General features: G+C 51.5%; 1 protein-coding gene and 1 long non-coding RNA gene across 3 annotated transcripts in view; one reads left to right on the top strand and one right to left on the bottom strand.

Annotated features, from left to right (window-relative positions):
* The window catches only part of Col17a1 (collagen type XVII alpha 1 chain), a 46,552-nt gene that overhangs the window by 21,751 nt on the left and 4,634 nt on the right, over positions 1-20,167 (bottom strand). The window contains exons 2-19 of one of the 2 annotated variants that reach the window (XM_013120857.3): positions 18,753-18,815; positions 15,998-16,042; positions 14,843-14,947; positions 13,557-13,688; positions 12,582-12,629; positions 11,667-11,702; positions 10,739-10,786; positions 9,172-9,315; positions 7,866-8,024; positions 6,968-7,039; positions 5,530-5,601; positions 4,858-4,926; positions 3,487-3,648; positions 3,070-3,150; positions 2,537-2,581; positions 1,549-1,758; positions 801-1,016; positions 24-53 (exon numbers count right to left, since the gene is read on the bottom strand). In XM_013120857.3, the coding sequence (XP_012976311.1) occupies positions 24-53; positions 801-1,016; positions 1,549-1,758; positions 2,537-2,581; positions 3,070-3,150; positions 3,487-3,648; positions 4,858-4,926; positions 5,530-5,601; positions 6,968-7,039; positions 7,866-8,024; positions 9,172-9,315; positions 10,739-10,786; positions 11,667-11,702; positions 12,582-12,629; positions 13,557-13,688; positions 14,843-14,947; positions 15,998-16,042; positions 18,753-18,804 (1,726 nt within the window). In that variant the 5' untranslated portion in view covers positions 18,805-18,815. 2 annotated transcript variants of the gene reach the window in all.
* Positions 3,538-11,864, top strand: LOC121139417. The gene is made up of 2 exons (XR_005876388.1): positions 3,538-3,666; positions 10,705-11,864. It is a non-coding gene; the product is annotated as an uncharacterized LOC121139417 (long non-coding RNA).

Here is a 20,167-nt window from a genome sequence, read left to right as displayed (position 1 = left end):
GAAGGCTTGGGACACTCCAGTACCTTTTGGACCAGGGTTTCCTCGGAGATTTCCTACAAGAAAGAGCAAACCTTGAGTCAGTCTCTCTCTGTCTCTGTCTCTCTCTCTCTCTCACACACACACACACACACTCAGTGATATATTGTTTATGATTTATTAAAGCCACTGGAGATCAAAGTAGCGCAGTGGCACACACCTTTTAATCCCAGGACTCAGGATTAAGAGGCATACAGATCTCTGTTAGTTCAAGGACACACTGACTACACAATCCAATCCTAAAAGAAACAGCTCACACACAGGTGAATCTCAGCACCTGGAATCACACACCTTTAATCCCAGCACTAGGGAGGAGGAGACAGGAGGGACATGGCTGGGCAGAGAAAGGGATAAAAGGAGGAGGAGGAGGAGGAGGAGGAGGAGGAGGAGGAGGAGGAGGAGGAGGAGGAGGAGGAGGAGGAGGAGGAGGAGGAGGAGGAAAGGAAGAAACAGAAACTGAGAGTTTTTTCCTCTAAGGACTCCTGGGGACGGGATTGCCATTTCATCTGGGTAGAGGTAAGAGCTATCGGCTTAGCTGCTTTGTTTCTCTGAATCCTCAGGCAATTTTAATAAATCATAAATAATACATCACCACACAAGCACAACCAGAAATGGGGATCCCAGCCTGGCTTCCTCTTGCTTCTTAGGGTGATGAAGGGTAGGGAGGGAAGGGGAGAGGGGCTGAGCAGTGTCCCCAGGACAAGCATAAAGCCACCCAGCCCCCAAGTCTGGGCTAGTTGGCCTTGTTTCTGGCCTGCTCTCACCGTTTTCCTGTTCTGTCATCAGCTTGTTCCTCACAAACAGCCAGATCGCCTCCTGGCTGTGGCCATCCAGGTCTGCTTTGCCTAATCCGGGCCCCACGCCGGGCATGTCACCCAGGAGACGGTCCTTGCTACTTCTCTCCGTCTTGTCTTCAAAATACTGCACCCTGGTCCTCTCCAGCTCGTCCACTCGCGCTTTCAGCTTCCTCACCTCCTCCGCTAAGATGGACACGCGGGGACCATCCGTGAGGACGGAGTCTGGCTCCTGCTCTGGGGCCCTGGGCCTGGGGGAGCGGGCTTCCTCGCACCCCTGGGCACATTTTTCAGGAATACTAATGCAGAGACCATCCTTGTGGCCAGCAGCAGCCGGCATCCCTAAGGAAGCGCGGCCCTGTCACCGCTGGAGCTGAGTACAAGGCTGGCTCGCCTTCCTCGGGGAGGCGGAGAGAGAAATGACGGGGAAAGAGATGCTCGGGCAAGGTAAAGGCTGAAAGGCCATGAGACTGCGAGGCCACGTTAAAGCCCATCACCGCCGGAGCCCACGGTGGAGCCAGGACCTTAGAATCCCAGGGCTTGGTGACGTGGGCCAGGCGTCTCAAGGGTCTGTTTCCTATCTGTAGGAACACAGGGTTTGTGACTGTATAACCTCCAGCCCCCGGCGGCTCCAACACTCAGGACTGCTCGTGGTTTCCCATCCCTAGGAAGGGGCACAGGGGCTGGGGACTTCAGGCTCTGTGGCCTAGGCACCTACCCAGAGCAATGAGGCCAAACAGCAGACCCAGCAGCAGCAGCCAGGTGAGCAGCAGGCCCAGCAGCCATTTCCACCAGCTGCAGCAGGAGCCGCAGGGGCACCAGGCAGGCGCAGCGCCCCAGGTTCCTCCGCCACCGCCTCCACCACCGCTGCCACCGCCGCCTCTGGCTCCACCGCCACTGCCGCCGCCTCGGTCATAGTTATGGTTTTCTGTGGAAGAAACAGGGAGGGTGAGTTGAATTCAGGAGAGGCTCCTGCCCAGCTCCCTTCGAAATTAGTGATGTCGTGTGGGTCGGGTATGGAGAGTTTGAGTTTGTGTGCAGCTTCTCCTGAAAATAAGTCTGACGACCCCAGGCTGTGGTTGTGTGACTCTGACAAGATGGTTTTTATAAAACGAGGTTAAGGTGACCTGCTTCATAAAACAGTTATGGCATTAAACAAAACAAGAGACTTAATGAGTGGAGGACGCAGCCTACAGGACGGGGTTAGGAGTGTCACACGCGGCTGCCGCGGCGCCAGCCCCTGACTGGACCTAAACCCACGTCTCTGGTCACTACACCTCACTTGACACAGCTCACCCTTGGCGGTTCCCACAGCTGCCTAGAGTTACACTTAGTACCATACACCTAACATACATTTCAAAAGGCAAGGGCAGGTGGTTCTCTCAGGGAGGTGGGAGCACTTCTCTCAAGGGCAGAGGGCTGGGGCCAGCACAGGAATGTCATCTTGGGCCTGGCCTGCTGTGCCTGCCCTGGTGGGGGACTTAGGGTCCACGGCAGCCGGCCATTAGGAACTGTGGGCCTGTGGGACACCATCTGTGTGACCTGAGCCTGTCCACGCCCATCTTCCATCCCACTCCCTTTTTGGGCCTTTAGGAAGTCAGATCTGGGTAGCTCATGCGCACACAGGCTCCAGGCAAGGGCCATCGTCCGTCCTGCTAGCCATGGCCAGCCTTCTGATCTTTCACAGCAGGGTCCCCCATTCTTACCTACGGAGGTGGCCTTGCCCTTTGTGGACACAGTATTTAGGTCTCCTAAAAGTACAAACACAAGTTGGAAGCTGAACTCGAGGACTGGAAATGCACATAAGCACACACGCATGTGCTCCCCCACACATGGACCCACACAGGTGTACCCGCACACATGTGCACTCACACACGTGTGCACCCCACACACATGTGCACTCACACACATGTGCACTCACACACGTGTGCACCCACACACATGTGCACTCACACACGTGTGCACCCACACACATGTGCACTCACACACGTGTGCACCCACACACACATGTGCACCCACACACACGTGAGCATGCATACACACGCACCCCTTCTCACATTAAAAGCTGCAGCTTCCCACTCAGCAAGTCTGCTGGGGGCTGCATCCTACATCCCTAACACCCTCTTGGGTGCTGCCTGCCAGGCGACCCCACTCTGAGCGCTGTGGTCCCAGGAGACAGAGAAGCGATATGTATGTGGCTTTGTTGAAGTGAGGGGGGCACGGTCAGATTTTGTCTTACCATTTATATCTGCCTTTAGGCATGTGTCAGCGGCATATGCAGCCTGCTTTTCCTTTTTCAGGGTGTCTTCTGAAAAGGAAGCTGTACACAGAATCAGTGATAACCTGGTCTATCCTCCCCCGGCCCTCTCCCTGCCTGCTCGGATCCCCTCGTTCCCCAGGAAGACCAGAGTTAGCCTGGTAGGAAGCTAGTCCAGTGTTCCTGGGTTAATCTCCTTCATTGGGGCTGTGTTTAGACTCCTATTGCCCTTAGACTCCCCTTGATTTCCTGGCTTATCTGCATTCAAGGCAGGTCCAGGCAGGTACTTTTCCATCAAAATGGGATCCCGGTGGCTTGATGACAAACCACCTTGTAAGGGCATCGGGCCTCCCTCACGATCTGCCTTCTGAAGTCCATGTTGCCCAATCCCTGGCGTACTTGTAGAGACACTGGCAGGGGAGGCAGTGAAGACCTTCCCGCTGTCCTTGGTCATGATCAAGAGTTCCATCTCCTTCTTGGAGGGTACATTGTCTTTCTCCAGAATCAGGAACTTGCAGTCTTTATGCAAGAGATCGTCACTCTGGACGCTGGTGGTGCAGGCTGCAGAGGAAAGATTGGGTGAGGATGAAGGGAAGGTGGCAGAGGAGGAGAGGGGAGGAGAGGGGAGGAGAGGAGAGGGGAGGGGAGGAGGAGGGAGGGGAGGGAGAGGGGAGGAGAGGGGAGGAGAGGGGAGGGGAGGAGAGGGAGAAGAGGAGAGGGAGGAGGGAGGGAGAAGAGGAGAGGGGAGGAGAGGAGAGGGAGGAGAGGGAGGGAGGAGAGGAGAGGAGAGAGGGGATGGGAGGGGAGGAGAGGGGAGGGGAGGCAGAAGCAGAAGAGGAATCGGAGAAGGGAAGAGGCTACACCCATGTGTTTGGGGGATCCTCTTTTAGACAAGATGCTTTGAAGCGTCTTGGGGACCCTGCGGGTAGGTCTGGCCATCATGAGTCTGGACCAATGACGGCAGTGCTGGGGACTGGCGTATGGGGTTATCTCCCTACCCGAAGACACAGTGTCTTCATTGACCTTGCTAAGTCTCCTTCATCAGCCAGGCCCTTCGTTAACTAACAACAGATGAGTTTTCCCATCCTGGGAGGCTTTGCCTGACCACCCCCTAAAGCTCTGCGGCCTCATACACGGACCCCATCCGTGTGCTTAGGAATCGTGTCGTGGTCTGTACCTGTCTGGCACACTTTGTCTTTGTGCTTGTCATCTGCTTACCCCACGGTCATTGTCCTGATCTCACCGTGACTTTATCCTGTCTTGTCCACCACAGGCAGAGACCAAACCTCTGTCTGATACTAAATGTGTGCGCGGTAACTTTTTATTTTAGACGAATGGATTTCTGATTAGAAGGGGACACAGCAGGGCCTAAGCACTGGAGGAAGGAGCTCATGGCAGGGCGTGGACCCACACTGATAGAGTCTATGAGAGCGGTGAGGGCACTGGCAGTTTCGGAGGGGCCCCCAGCCTCTCGTAGCTCAGTGTTAGCAGGAGAAAGTCAAGAGTTTCCGGGTATGTGGTGGCAGGAGTGTGACAGTGGCAGGTGTGTGTGTCTGGGTGGGGGTGGGCTCTGCTCCTGGGAGGAAGACAGAGTCACGTTCAGAGCCTGCTCATCTCTGTAGAAGCATCCCTGAGACCTTTGGGGTGAGCTGCGTTCGTGGATCCCAGGCCACCCACAGGGTCCAGCCTCTTTTCCAGGACACCGTGTGTCATAATGGCACGTCTCCCTATGGGCCAGCTTGGTCCCTAGGAGCTGGTAATAGCACTCACTGGCAGAAGTGGACACACCGGTGCTGGTGACAGTGGGTGGCTGTGGCACGTTTTTCTTCACGCCATATGCTGCAAGGGAGAAAGCACCATTGAGCTTGGATAACGTGTATGTGGGGGTGTCATTTCCTAGTTCTTAAGCCACTTCCTTCAGGAAGTGCTCACAGAGCTCACTCTCAGCTTAGTCCCTGCTGTTTTACAGGGCTCTCTTATTGTTTCCTGTGGGTTAGATGTTCTTTTGCAACTAAGGAGTCTGGCAAGTTGAATGCAGGGGCTGAGCACCACCACGCCCCTTCCCCTACTCGAACTCCTAGGTCTTGGCCTGGGCTACGCCATTAAAAACAACCACTGAGATTCAGTTGAAGTGGCCGGGGCCTTCAGAAGAGTGCGTGAGCTGGAGAGACCACTGCCCTGACCAGTTGGGCTGAGAGAGACATGGGAACGAGATGCCACAGGGTGGACATGCTGGCCTTACAGGCTCCGGTGTGTGTTTGACTCCAGCGGAGACAGTGAGGGATGAAGGTTGGCATCTCCAGGCTGGGAGCCGGGCCTGTTTTTGGGTGGGAAAGGCCTTTGGGTCCTTTTAACTCCGTGAAAAGGCGTGTTGTGAGTCTTTTCTAAGTGTCTAAGAGGTGTCAATTCCCAGTTTCCAAGCTCTAAACGTAGGCTACCAACCTGTGGGAGCGGTGGTTGTGCCGTGGGCTGGGACCGAAGAGCTGGGGGCCAGGTTGTTTTGCATGCCAAACACTGCGAGAGAAATGGAGAACGGGTGGGAGCCGTGAGGGGGGGTGCCCCCTGGATGCTGCGAGCACCCTGGAGCCCCCAGATCGTTTTCCTGAAAACCGCTTTTGCCAGAGGCAGATTGCAACAATTTCTTGGTCTCCATGCTCTTAGTAAGGAGGTCATCTCCCACCAGAATAAACTTTGCTGGTGGCTGTTGCAGAGTAAAGGCCATTTGACTAGATAACGGTAGTTCACACAGGGCTGACAAATGCTACCGCTTCCCTTAAAAATCAGAAACTACCCTGTCCCTGTAGCTCTCAGAGCTAGTTGGTACACAGTGTGGAACTGAATACGCACTGAATACTGAGCTGAGAAACACCAACACGGCAGCTTCTCCCTTTCTTTTCAGCGTTTTCTCTAACAACACATAAATTCCCTGGTCCCCTGTCCCGTGTGTGGTGTGTGGTGCCTCCTCCCTGCTTTGAAGCAGGGCATCTTCTTCACATCATATGCTGTAAGAGAGCTAGCGCTAACGAGCTGGGCCAACATGGAAAGGCGGCTTCCGTGGCTGGGAGCAGTCTGATCAGCTAGGCACGGGAAATCAACTCTCTCCAGCAGTGGGGGTGGGGGCTGAATTTCCTGTATCTTAGTTCAAACCTACTTCCTTCAGGAAGACCTCTTGGACCTGATGCTTCCCTTAATTCCTGCTGTTTTACAGGGTTCTCTCTCTTATTGCTCCCTGTGGGTTAGGAGTTGGCAGGTTGAATGCAGGGGCTGGGCATCACCAGGCCCCATTCTCCTGCTCTGACCCCCAGGTCTGCACAGGCGCAACGGCCTGGGCGGTACACCATAAAAACAACCACTGAGATTTATTTGAAGTGGTTTACCTGAAGACCCCTCTTGAGACAGCACATCTCTATATAGCCCTGGAACTCATTACGAAGATCAGTATGGTCTTGAACTCACATATCTACCCATCTCTGCCTCTGGAGTCCTGGGATTAAAGGTGCGCACCACCACACCCCTGCTAAATCCTCGCCCCGATTTTGACTCCAAGGCTTGTGATAGTTGACATAACTGCCAACAGGACAGCCTGGGATCACCTGGGAAGGTTCTCAAGAAGGGCTCGTCCTCCTTGGGTTGGCCTGTCACATGTCTGTGGGGGATTGTCTTGAGTGCTTTAACTGCTGTGTCTCCTAGTGCCTATGTGGAAACTTCAGTTCCAGGGGATCCCATCCCCTCTCTTGTCCCCCCACCCCCAGCCCTTGCAGAGGCTTTATGCTCATGGTGAACAAACAGACACACAGGTGAAACTCTCATTCACAAAACACTAAACATAAATAAATAATTTTCAGAACAGTATAAGAGGTGCCGAGATGGCAGCACTGACCCGAGGAGCAGCTGCTGAGTCCGGGGAGCAGGGTGGGAGAGCAGGACGCCATGTTATTTGGCATTCCGAAGACTACAGAGGGGAAAGAGAAGGCGGTTGACAACAAGTCTCAAGGCACAAGCCCAGATGCTGTGGACATGCCGGGAGCGTGCTGGGGTCTACCGCCAACGTTCTGGTACGCTCTTGGTTTTAGAAAAAGAAAACTTAATAGCCCATTTTAGAAGCAGATGCTGTGGACATGCCAGGAGTGTGCTGGGGTCTACCGCCAACGTTCTGGTATGCTTTTGGTTTTAGAAAAAGAAAACTTAATAGTCCATTTTAGAAGCACGCATGCTGTGGACATGCCGGGAGAGTGCTGGGTCTATCGCCAATGTTCTCTTACGCTTTTGGTTTTAGAAAAAGAAACCTTAGTAGCCCATTTTCTCTCTCGGCTGCAGAAAACCGGACATCGGTATGTGGCACCCTAGGGTCTAGCTTGGATAGCTAGATCTGGAGTAGACAAGCGGGTCCAGTTAAAGGCTTTCTTGTTAGTGGCCCCGTTCTATGCAGCGGGAATCTCTGAAAACTAATTGAAGTGTTCCAGATTCCCACAATCAGTTCACACCCATCGATACATGGAGTCCTGATCTATTTTCAGTGCTGTTTTTCTATTATATTTCTTCTGATACATCGTCTTGCATGTTCACTCTACTAAAAAAACATAGCTTCTAGATGAAGTCGAAATGAGCAGTGTTTCAGTGAGAACCGCTTTGGGCATTTGGGCAAACAAACAAGCAAACAGAGCGGTTCCCAGGAGGCCCCGGGGATGGCACCCACACCAGGGAGCTCTGCATCAGCAGAGGAGAGCTGCATGGGTCCCCATTCTGCGAGTGAGAAGCCGGGAGCAGCCCCCGCCTACCTGACCCTGCTGAGTAGGCATTGGTGTTGAGGAGGGATGAGCTCTGGGTTGTCATGTTGTTGTGATAGGTCCCCATGGAGGACCCTGCAGGCAAGGTGGAGGACCACATGTGGGAGGGAAGGTTGGTGTCCAGTGCTGTCGTGTCATAGGTTCCTGATACTGGAAAGAGAAACACACACACACCTCACCACGAGACAGATGGACATGCCTGCTGGGGGAACTTGGTCTCTTGGCTTCCTGGGGCTTCCCTGAGTTCAGCACCAAGGGTCCCACATCCTAGGAACTCCCTCAGTTCAGGACAGCCTGAGGTATTTAGTCATTCCATTTTTGACTAAAGTAATTGATCTCTTAGATCACAAAATTCTTGCCAGTTCTTGGTGAAATGTCAAAGTAATTTTTACTGTAGTGTTCTCTAATCGTATCTTCTTCTAAGCGTTTCTTTCTACACCTTGCTGGCCTCTCTCCACCAATGGGGACAACCCCTTACTGCTCTGCCATTTTTAAAGATGCCAAAGGGTAGTTCAGTCAGGAGCTGCTTCTAATCACCCTAGCAAATGCAGGGTGTGCATCAGATGACAGAGTGGGGGCCGTAATAACTCCTTGGACACAGCAGCCTTCTTTGTTAGATCCTTACTCATTCATCTCAACCAGACCCAAAGGCATTCTGTCCTGGCATGTTTCTTCCAATCTGATGTCATCTCTGCCAATTACTCTGTGACAGGGACCAGGCCAGACAGCTGCTAACATGCTTGGAGGCTTGGCTTTATAGGAAGTCACATGAGGAAGATCATGGCTTCAAGGCTTTCCAGAAACAGTAGGAAATCTTCTTCTACAGAAGATGTGGCCTTTTCCCTCATCTCTGTCTGTGGCGCTGCTGGCTCCTCTTCCTGTCACCTGAAGAAGCATTTCCCTCATGGAAGACACACACTCTCTAAGGCTGCTGAGTACCACTCATCCCACGTGACCCAAGTCTCTTGGTTTCCTGTGTAACTCCCCCAGAGACCCTCCCCTCCACCAGGGCATTGGCTACGCCTTTCTTGTCCGGAGCTTTTTCTCAAGGCTTGATAGAGTAGGCATAGGATAAATACTTCATTCTCCAAAGAAAACACTAAAGCCTCCCTCATTCTTCTCTCGGGTAACCCGGCCAACACATCCAACACTCTGAGAACCTACTGGGGAGAATCTCAGGGCCTTAGAGCTGGGTACCACATCCTCAGAAGACACTCAGAAGTCTTCGAAAGCTGAAAGGGCACATCCGTCACATTGTCCCCATCCCCCCACGGCAGCCTGGAGCTGTCGAGCTTACCTGAGTGGGAGCTTGCTGTCACCATTTTGGTCTCCACGGTGCCTTTCTTGGGGATGGGGAGTGTGCTGGAGGTGTTCCTGGTGGGACTCGCACTTGCAGATCGGCTCCCCTTAAGCAAGCGTTTGACTTCATCGAGTTCTGTCCCTGCGGAAAAACCCCAGACCTTCCCATCAGGCCCTGGACCCTTTCTTAAGTCCAGAGATCAGAATGTTGACGGCACTCTGATAGCAGAGAAGCTGTCATCCGCGTCCTAAGTGGGGACACTTCCCATTAGCTTTATAATTTCTGAATTTTCACAATGTATGGCTCGTATGAATCTGCCAGCTTGTAACCATAACGGCCCAATAAATATAGTGCTTCACACATGGCGCTCAGAGCTCTTGGGAGATATCTCCTCACCAGATCTCATTAGGCACCATAGGGGTGACTGCACCTGGAAGACATTATCATCTGGGATAGGGCAGCTAGAGAGCTAGGCTCCTTAAGAAACTAGCTTGACAATGAATGGGCTTTCCCTTGGATATGGTGCCTTGGGGGACCTGGTATCCCTGTCAGTGTCAAAAGGGATTGGAGGTCTGTTAACTCCTACACTGTATTCACACGTGCGTCAGTTTCAGGTCCATCTGGCTGGCACTGTTTGTAACAAGGTGAACTCGTAGGGTGAATGGGGTCCTTGTGTCCCTTCAGAGTGGCAAACTGAGGAAGGGAGCCTTCAGGCAAGGACAATGAGCAGGATCCAAGCAGAATCATACAGGTGCTGGGCAACGCCCCGCCTCTCTCTCCAGAAAGCTCTGTCCTTTGGGATCAATATCTCCAGGCCTGGGAGGACTCAGGAGAGAAAGCTAACTGGAGTCAGATCCCACAGCCTGGTCAGCTCTGGGCCAGCCCAGCTTGGGGTCCTGAGTCACCTACCAGCTCTTTCTCCCTTTGCTCCTTGTCTCTGGATCCCACCTAAAAGTCAGGCTCATTCCAAAATGTGGCCAAGGAGATGCTAACAGGACAACAGGGACCTAAAGGTTCCAGTGCCCTGACGCTGGTGAATCTCTGACCTTGGATGTGAAGCTCAACCCTTATTTCCAACTCTCGAACCTTCTCTAATCTGAGCTCTCCCATTGTGACTCGGTACAGAACTGCCCGCTAGCTCTGTCTGCTGAGCCTGACCCTGATCCACCCTCCAGCTTCTCTTCAGTCAACCCCAATCTCGGGAAGGCGTCTCTGGCCCTTCCCTCTGTCTCCATCTCCCTGGGCTATGCTCCCTTCCACACGGAGCTGTGGGGGTTGACAGGTTTTCCATTTTCTCCATTAGACTTTGAACTACTAAACAGTAACTTACTGCAGACCCTAGCTAGCTCAGGCACACCCCCAGAAAGATCTCAAGGATGTTTGATGATTGAGTATGTACACACACAGAGAAGGGGGGTAGGGAGAGAGCACACACATTATCCCCTAATTCCTGCTGTTTTATCTGTTTCTGATTTACTCTGAGGGTTTCCTAGGCGCTTTCCCTCATGTTTTATCTGTTTCTGATCCTAGGCGATTTCCCTGTAGCAGGATAGTGACCACTTACATCTGGTGGATGGAGACGCACTCTGCAGTCGAACTCGAATTTCGCTTTCTATACGAGAGGAGACAAGAAAAAGAGAGGCTGTGGATGAAGGAGTCTGCACCACTGTCCTGGACCCCGAGTTCAGAGCAGACCGTGGCTCACTGGGCTGCTTGGTGTGCGGCTACAAGAAGGCGTGGCCCGTTCTGCCCAGCACTCGCCAACTGCATACTCCCAGGCACCTGAGACTTAACGAAATCCTAGGCTGAGCAAGGAGGCCCCATGACACGTTATCACTGTTGCCAAGCAGTTTTCTGCCTCTGAAACCTCCGAAGTTCACTTGGTCATCTGAACAGGGGGTCAGCAAGTCAGCAGCTTAACAGTGTTAGCTGCAGCTAGAGAGTCTTTTAACTCTCATCCTAAGGCTGTGGGTGGCTGGGGTAGCCCCAGTTTGAGCCCCCGATAATGCACAATGGGCGCACAACCTGGTCATGGGGAACACTCAGCCTGCAAAGGACTCTGCCTTCAGCACAGCCTGACACATGGTCATGCAGGGCTCTGCTAGGGAGGCTTTTCCTAGGGTCTTCCTCTCCTTTGTCTTTTCTAGGTGATGAGTTTACAAAACTATCCCTTGAAATAATTTGAAAAAGAAGGGCTTTTGCTTGTCTTGATGTATAAAAGCAATCAGGGCACATCTAGGAGACCGGTTGTGAAGACAGATGTGGTGTCCGACTGTATCCCTGAGATTGTCACTGCGTTTGGGTTCCCGCCTATGGAGCTGCTTAGGTGGTTCTCAGACACCCCACCTCCCGTGCTCATGGAGCTGTCCAGGACTCCCTCAGTTCTCTAGGCGCCTCCGGCAGATGCGCTGTCTCATGCATGTGTCTGTACTCTGCTTCCTGGCTCCTAGCTACTCAGAATGCATTGAACTGGACTCAGTGATGGTACTTACCTCGTGTTTGGCTTCGCCCTCTGGTTGCAGAAGATGCTGAGAAAGAGAAAAATGTGGTGTCAGGCACGTATGAGAGTTGGCATGCTGAATATTTTTGACACTTGAGGATATTTTCACAGTACCTAAATCCAGATTTGGGGTGGGGGTTTGCTGTATAGAAAATGCTAAATAAATGATGCCCAGATGCGTAAGGACAAATAATGTTTTATATGCATTTTCACTGAGCAAATGTTGAGTTAGCTGATGCTTAGAGCATTGTGTCTGAAGTGTGTGTGTGTGTGTGTGTGTGTGTGTGTGTTGCATTTGGGCCAGCTGAAAACACTGTCAAATGGACCAAAAAAACTGCTGAATCTTTGCTTATTAAAGCCTGCCTTGGTTTTCCCAGTGTGAGCAAATATGGAAAATTACAATCATTATGTAACTATTGGGTCCTAGTGTCAGTTCATCTGTACGTTGAGATCCTAAGAATACAGACGGAAGACTTAAGGTCAGAAGAACACATAGTTTAGGGGGGGCAGGGGTGTGGTGTGGCCCTTGGAAGGGAGACATAGAGGAGGACCTGGGATGCCCAGCATTTGTACTTGTGACTGCAGCTCCTCCTTGGTGGCCGGTCTCTGAAGCTCATGGAAGGAAGAGTCCCTATAGTTGTCGCTTGACCTGAGGGGCTTACATGTCCTGGCATGAGCCTTGGACACACAGCTTATCATTTTAATAGTGTCGTGAGCAAATGCCGAGCACAGCGGGTTAGGACTGGCAAAGGTGCATCAGATGGAATGGGAAACAGGACAACAGAAGCCAGACTCTTCCAGAAGCATCCACTTGGCTCGTGGTATCCCCCTGCCCAGCATCCCACCATTCCGGCATTTTCTAGTGCTCCATTGAAGCATTTCCATAGCAAATGAGGAGAGGACTTACCGAGTTCCTTCCGTGGGTACTCAGGGGAGGAGTTGCCGCTGGAGCTCCCTGGAGAGCAGATGGGACACTTAGTACAAATGGCTACTCACCTCCATAAGGCTTCCTGGGGGCAGGGGTGCCAGATGTTGCAGTCCCATAGCTGCAAGCTTTTCAGGAGGAAATGAGTTGTTCTCTTAGCAGAATTCCCCCAAGCAGGGGCCCTCCTCCTAGCTTCTCTGTTCCAACTGCTGGCACCAGCTTGAGCCCAGTCTGCATTTGAAGCCCCAGGGGCACCGCTATTCCCAGGTTCTCCTTGCATTTCCCATCAGCTGAAAGCCGACAATCCTGCCTCTTATCTCACACCTCCCAGCCCCCTTCACTGCTAGGAGCCCAGCCCCAGCCGGGATTTCTCTCTCCTCGACTATGAAGATGTTCTTTTAACTTGTCACCTGCCCGTGGCTTTCTGGGGCTCAAATATGATCGACTGTTGGGCTCAAAACCCTCCGCGTCTTCTTATGTGGACACTAAAATCTAATCCTAGCACAGAATCTGGGCCTCCCAACCCCTCTTCAGCCCTGGACTGTCCTGTCCTCCCATCTGTGAGCGCAACCAGGATGGCAACCGAGGCTTAGCACCACCTCCATAGAGTCATCCTTGATTTCCTCGGTGGAAAATAGTAATCACCTTCTACTCAGTGCTACTGCTTCTTTCTGCCACCTTAAGTCGCCTGTAGACTGTAGGGGTCCTTGAAGATAAGACCCACAAGGCGTTTCATACAGCGTAACGCACGGTACCGTGCTAGTTGAGAAGCGACTAAATGGATGAACGAATGAATGAGAGATAAACGAATGCAGGACTATTGCAGTAATGTGAGTCCGTAAGAGCAACCAAGAAGTGAGGAGAAAGACGGGGAGGAGCGCAGACACGGGAGAAGCCGACAGGCGGAGGATGAGCGAAGTTACACCAGGAAGAGAGCTGCTCTCTCCTGGTAGATACCTTCGTAGGTTCCATGGCGGGTCATGTGAGTTTTCCTTTCGAAGGTGGAGCCTGGAGAGTTGGGCAGGGTGGAGGCCGGTGAGTGAGCTCTCCTGTAACTGGAGGTGGAAGCGTTGCCCCGGATGCTCCCACCTGCCATTGGGAAACAGTGTAAATCCTCATGGTATCACCCACTACACCGCCTTAGGAGACGGTGTAAACCCTCATGACACCACCTCACCAGGACTCTCCTGCTACATTGAAACATTGTCCCATTAGCCAAATAACCCCAGGATACTAAGGGAGGGCCCTGAGAGGGGGGTAGGGGGCTCCTGGGAACACAGAAAGGGATGGAAGGCAGGATTGCTGCTCCTGCCTTTCGGGCAGACACTGAGAGATAAGGATATCCTCATGCACAGAGTGTGTGGGAGCTGTAAGGACGCCTTAGAGTTAGTTTTCTGGAGAACTTGGTGTTGGACCACTGACCCCTTCTCAAGACGGATGAGGGCAGGCTCTTCTGAGTGTTACCATTTTGTTTTCTTCACTACATCTTAATGGCTTCCAGGGTTGGTTATGTGAGTGTGTCTGTTTTTTTTGTCATACTTTTGCTGCCTTCTGTTTTCATGTGGAAGATTGCCTCACAGGGAGTAATAGGGTCATGGCAAGTGCTTGCCCAACAGAATACTACAGCTTGGAGCTACCTGTTATTGGAACAGCGGTTCCCAACCTTCCTAATACTGAGACCCTTTAATATGGTTCTTCATGTTGTGGCGACCCCCATGAAATTATTTTCACTGCTACTTACTGACTGTAACTTTGTTTGCTGCTGGTATGAATCGTCATGTCAATATCTGATATGCAGGATATCTGATATGTGACCCTCGTGAAAGGGGTCAGGACCCACAGGTTGAGAACCACCTCATTCGCCTTCCTCAGCAAAGCAACCCGGTCTTCACCTTTTGTTCATTGTTATTCGGACTGTAGACCTTAAACACTCATAGCCCTTCCTAAATGATACTGCGGAAGTAGAGGATGTGGCGGGAAGGCAACAGTCTCCCCTGGAAGTTAATGGATGAATGTCGCCTGACCTGGAGACTTAGTGGAAATGGGGGCATGGAGCCCATCTGGTGTAGCTGTCCAATGCTGATGATTGGAGTCACACCCTCCCTTGTCATTTGGGTGACTCCTGGGGGCATGTGGAATTAACGAGAGCTGGGGCAGTGGTCCCCTGCCCTGACTGCAGATGGTGGGTTTTCACTGTTTCTCATCTGTCTGTCACCCCTCCCCTCATGCCAGTAGCCACTTACTTGAGTTGATGTAGCCGCTGCTGCCATGAGTCAGGCTTTGTTTCTCTAGCCGACTTCCTCCGCCGAGAGAGCCTGTCTTAGCATATCCATTGCTGGTGCTCCCTTCTGCAAAAGAGGTGACAGTCTCAAGGTGGATCCAGGCCAGAGGCTCTCCTCATCCTCTGTCCTACAGAGCTTTCCCCATGTCTCATCAGGATCCCGCTGGCTGGGGGAATGAATCTCTTGTCTACCACAATCCAAATTCCAAGCCGCCCTTTTCCCAATACTTGTTTTTAACACAGAAGTCTGGAATGAATGTCCTGCTTGATGGGAATGAGAGTTTTCTGGCGGAGCACAGAAAGTTATTCTGTTGGAAAAATAGAGGAGGCAGCTGAGTGATGCGAAGTCCCCCTCTCCCCACATCTCAAATGAAGGTTGGGCTTGCTTTCTTCCAGTGCCTGATCAGGACCCAGACACAGCAGCCACTAGAGGTGCTGGAAGGACCAGAGGCCCTGGGTTTCACAGATGAGTGGGTTCTCCCCATTCCAAAGCCCATGTGGGCTCAGGGGTAGTGTTGGGACTCCATATCTGCTATTAGAACCCACCAGGAGGACTGACAGTGCTCCCAAACAAAAGTGGAATGGAATCAAGTGGCCAGGGAGGACAGAATTTCTAGTATTTTACTGACTAGACTAGCAAATCCATGAAGATAGACGGCAGATGTGGTCTCTAGGGGCCAGAGAGCGCAGAGGGGAGAGGGGCATGACTGTGAATGAACAAGAGGGTTTATTGGAGAGAATGATGGGGATGTCCTCATTAGACTGAAGCGAGCAGTTGCTGTTACTCCAACAGTGAACCACACAACTCAAACTGGTAGCTGTTGTGGTGTATAAATCAACTTCAACTTAACTGCTAGCAAAAGGATATATTCCAAGCCAGTTGACGGGTACACACCTTTAATCCCAGCACTCAGGAGGCAGAGGCAGGTGGATCTCTATGAGCTCAAGGTCAGCCTGGTTGACAGACAGAGCTAGTTCCAGGAAATCTTGGGTTTCACAGAGAAATCCTGTCTCAACCACACTCTCCCATAAAAAAAGAAAATATATTCCAGAAAGTTTAGGTTTTCTCAGCGGGAAAGTGAACTCTTGTGTTCAAGATCAGCATAGGGCCACTTACTTGGTGGTAAGGATGTGAGTCTTGTAGTTACGGTTTCCGTGACAACTGGAAAAGACAAAGAAAAGAGGAGATGCTGTGGCATGAACTGACATTGCTGGTTTTGGCAGGGCCTGGTGTCTGTCATTGGTTAAGCCTATTGTTAGGCTCAACAAAGGTTTTTACATGATTGTGTCTTACGCCAAGAAATCTAACCTACTATACATGAAAATACAAGCAATAACAACGAGGCTTGATGCGTTGGTGGCGCACGCCTTTAATCCCAGCACTTGGGAGGCAGAGGCAGGCGGATCTCTGTGAGTTCAAGGCCAGCCTGGTCTACAAGAGCTAGTTCCAGGACAGCCTCCAAAGCCACAGAGAAACCCTGTCTCGAAAAAAACAACAAAAAAAAAAACCCCAAAAAACAAACAAACAAACAAAAAAAAACAATGAGGCTTGATGTACCTAGACTATAAAATTTTCTCTTTGGTGCCTGGGTTGGTTGAATAAAAATGGCCTCCCATAGGCTTATTAGACCTTGTTGGAGTAAGTGTGGCATTGTTGAAGGAATTGTGTCCCTGGGGGTGGGTTTTGAGGTCTCAGATGCTCAAACCATGCCCAGTGGCATTCTTTTCTTGCTGCCTGCAGATCCAGATGTAGAACTCACAGAAACCTCTCCAGCGCCATGTCTGCCTGCACGCCACCATGCTTCCCACCGTGGCAATAATGGCCTAACCTCTCAATTGTAAGCCATCCAAGTAGATGTTTTCCTCTTTAAGAGGTGCCATGGTCATGGTGTCTCTTCATGGCATAGAAACACTAAGACAGCACCAAAAGAAGTTACCCACTGATTGGAAGAATGGGTTGTCTTAGCATCAAGACCGCTCGCTGACCGCTCCAGTTCAGGCCTAAGCTTGAGTCTGAAAGAGGGCCAGCCTCTCTTTTCTTATAGCCACAGACACTATCTCTGCTCTGCTCCTTCCCAAAGACCCCTGGGCCAGCTGGGGCCAACACCCTGCCTGGTCTCACTCTGTATGCCCTGATGAAGTCGGAGGAGTCTCTAGGATACCATGATTCATCCTGGACCCCTCAAGGACATGCTTGAGTGGGGAAGGTATAGAGAGGAGGGGCAGCCTGAGTAAGTTGCTTTTGGAGGTCAATGAAATGAGCCATAAGTGAACACTAGAGGCAGACTTGGAGGAGGGGTCCCTTACACCACAAGCCCGAGTTTCTCTAGTGTCAAGTACACAGAGACACTAACAGCTTCCGGTGCCTGAGGAAACAGGTCCCCTCTCCTCAGGAGTCGATTCCCTGAAGTAGCATGAGGTTTGGGTGGATTCCCACAGCTATAACTTGGTCAACTTTTTTGTCTGACTGTGGCCATCGATACGACCTCCCTCACTTTGGCTGGGACCACTGTATGTGTGGGCGTGCGTGTGCCACAGTGCGCATGTGGGAATCAGGACATCGTAGGAGTCAGTTCTTTCCTTCTCCACATGGGGCCTGGATTTCAAATTTAAACCTTCAGCAGGTTCGAACCTTTGCAGGCTGAGCCATCTCACTGGTCTTTGAGAGGAGATGTTTTCTGTGTGGCTGTGCACATGTGTACAGATGCGGTGGTGTGGAGAGCATGCGTGCGTGCGTGCGTGCGTGTGGGAAGAGGGGGGAGGAGATGCCTCAGGCGCATGCGTGCGCGTGGGAAGGGGGGAGGAGATGCCTCAGGCGCATGCGTGCGCGTGGGAAGAGCAGGGAAGGAGATGCCACCGTGTGTCACGTGAAGTCAGCTGTGACTGCTGCGCAGCCATGCCGCCCACGCATCCCTCCTTAATTCTCCCACCGTCCCAGGGACAAGGGACTATGAATGCAGTGGAGACAGCACTCAGGACATAAAAGGGAATGGCTTTCCACAGGAAGTGTCAGCTCCATTCGAGTAATGGCCCCTGAGCTCACAGCAACCTCTCATTGTACCGGCCTTTGGGATTTCTTTTTTTGACATGTAAAAATAAATTATTTTCTGACCTAAATTTCTAAGTCTGTGGAGCCAGAATTTTTTGCTGTTGTTGGAAATAAATGAAAGTCACACAATAAGTTAAAAAAAAGTTTTCTAATTTAAAGTTGCTGGAGAGACAGTTTGAACGCCCCTGAATTTATCTTTTGGACAGTTCCAAAAATTAAATGCATGGGTTTTCAGGTTTTAGTGTAGATTTGGATTGTGACACCAGGGTTATTTCAGCCTAGTCCCTGACGTAAGAAAGATATTATACTTTTAGATTTCTATTGTCCTATATCCCTAGTAGAACAGAGTTAAATAAAAGAGTTAAACAAACCACAGAGAATTGGGCAGTTATTAAAATTCTGCTCATGGGAAATGATACATAGAAAAGGAAGTCCTTCTTTCTCCTTCCTTCCCCTCTCCCTTCCTCTTCCCTCCCCCTTACCTTCCCCTCCCCATTACTTTTCCCCTCCCCCTTTCCTTTCTCTATTTCTCTTTCATGTTCCAGGGTCCTGGATATAATGCTTGAGTCTCGTGCCTGCTAGCAGGTGATCTACACTGAGCCGCACCCCTGGGCCCCGAAATGGAAATTTTCACCCGGAACAAGAATCAGAACTCCTTTGGTTACAAGGATGTGAAAGTAGGAATCCAGAAGAGCAATCCTGGGAGAAGGAGTGGAGTCTCTCTGTGAAGACTTCGGGAGATACAGTGGGGGGCGGGGCCCGGGGGCGGAGTCTCCAAAGGAGCTAAAGCAGTTCCAAGTCAAACCAACCCAAACACTCTTACTTCTCTCGGTGACCTCAGTGCCATCTCGCTTGTTTTTCTTGGTCACATCCATCCCATAGCCACCTGCAGGAATAGAAACCATTGCTTTTTAGCAAGCCTAGCCCCGACGCACGTTCAAGCTAATACGCAAAAATCCAGTTCCTAGCGCTCAAAGCCTAACTTGTGCATACCAACCCCCATTCTGGTCATTGATTGTACCAGACAGAATTCAATAGTTCCCCCATACAGTCTATTTCTTTTTGGATCTAGTAGGACAGCCTGCCCTTGGCTGAGCATCCAAGAGCTTCTGCAGCCTGGTTACCCTGACCCTTGACTAACTATAACATCTATGATTTGCTAGTGTGATGGGTGACTTCAGGGTGTGTGTTGAAGCATTGGTGGTATTGACTATGGCAATTTTTTGGAGGGGGGTTTACGAGACAGGGTTTCTCTGTATTGTTTTGGAAGCTGTCAGTCCAGCCTGGCCTCGAACTCACAGAGAACCGCCTGCCTCTGCCTCCGGAGTGCTGGATTAAAGGCGTGCGCCACCACCGCCCAGCGACTATGGCATTTTGTTGTGCCTTGTAGTGCTCTGTGTTCTAGACCTGTGGGTTGGCTCCATGGATTAAATGCTGGTGAGACAAACATAAGGACCAGAGGTCAGATTCCCCAGAGTCCTTTTAAAAGCCAGGCAGGCATGGTGGCTATTTGTAATCCGAGTACATGAGGGGCAGAGACAGGGGATCCCTAGGGCAAACTGGCTCATTAGAGTAGCTAGAATCGGCAAGCCCCGAGTTAAGCAAGGTGGAGAGTGACGGAGGAAGACACCTGTTGGCAGCTTTAGGCCTGCACACGCATCTGTACACACTCACATCCGAGCTTCATGCACAAAGAAAAACTCAGAGTGTATGGCCTCCATGCCGGGTTACAGTTTGGATGTGAGAGCGGTGTTTGGTGGATAAAAAACCACATTATACTTGCATGGCGCTTTACAGTTTGCACGGTATGAAGTGTGTTCTTCATAACAGACTAGACCCAGAGACGCACACGCAGGCACATGCAGGAAAATGCACGCAAACTCACAGCCTCGCCCCTTAGTCTGCTTTGGAAGGAAAAAGCTCTCGGCTGCTGTGGTCCTAGGCACAGGAGGCACAGGCAGAGCTGACAGGTGTGGTGATGGACTATGGCCTGCAGGCTGCTCACCCGAGAAATGGACAGGAAGGGTCCCCGTCCCAACTGGGCTCTTGTTGCTCAGCACCAGCTCGTGGGAGGATTCAACACCAGGCTCTTCCCTCTGCCCCTCTTCTTCCTCAGCTTTACCTTTCGGTGCAGTGCTGTCTGGACTGTGGAATGGGAGCCATTTCTGCCCAGGTGTCCTGCATGCCTCACCTGCATTATGGCTTCATGCTGCCTTACTGCTGCGGTGCAGGGCATAG

Source organism: Mesocricetus auratus, unplaced genomic scaffold, assembly GCF_017639785.1.
Source record: "Mesocricetus auratus isolate SY011 unplaced genomic scaffold, BCM_Maur_2.0 Super-Scaffold_4256, whole genome shotgun sequence".
Classification (NCBI taxonomy): Eukaryota; Metazoa; Chordata; class Mammalia; order Rodentia; family Cricetidae; genus Mesocricetus; species Mesocricetus auratus.
Note: the sequence above shows the minus strand (reverse complement) of the source record. Positions and strands in the feature narration are given on the sequence as shown.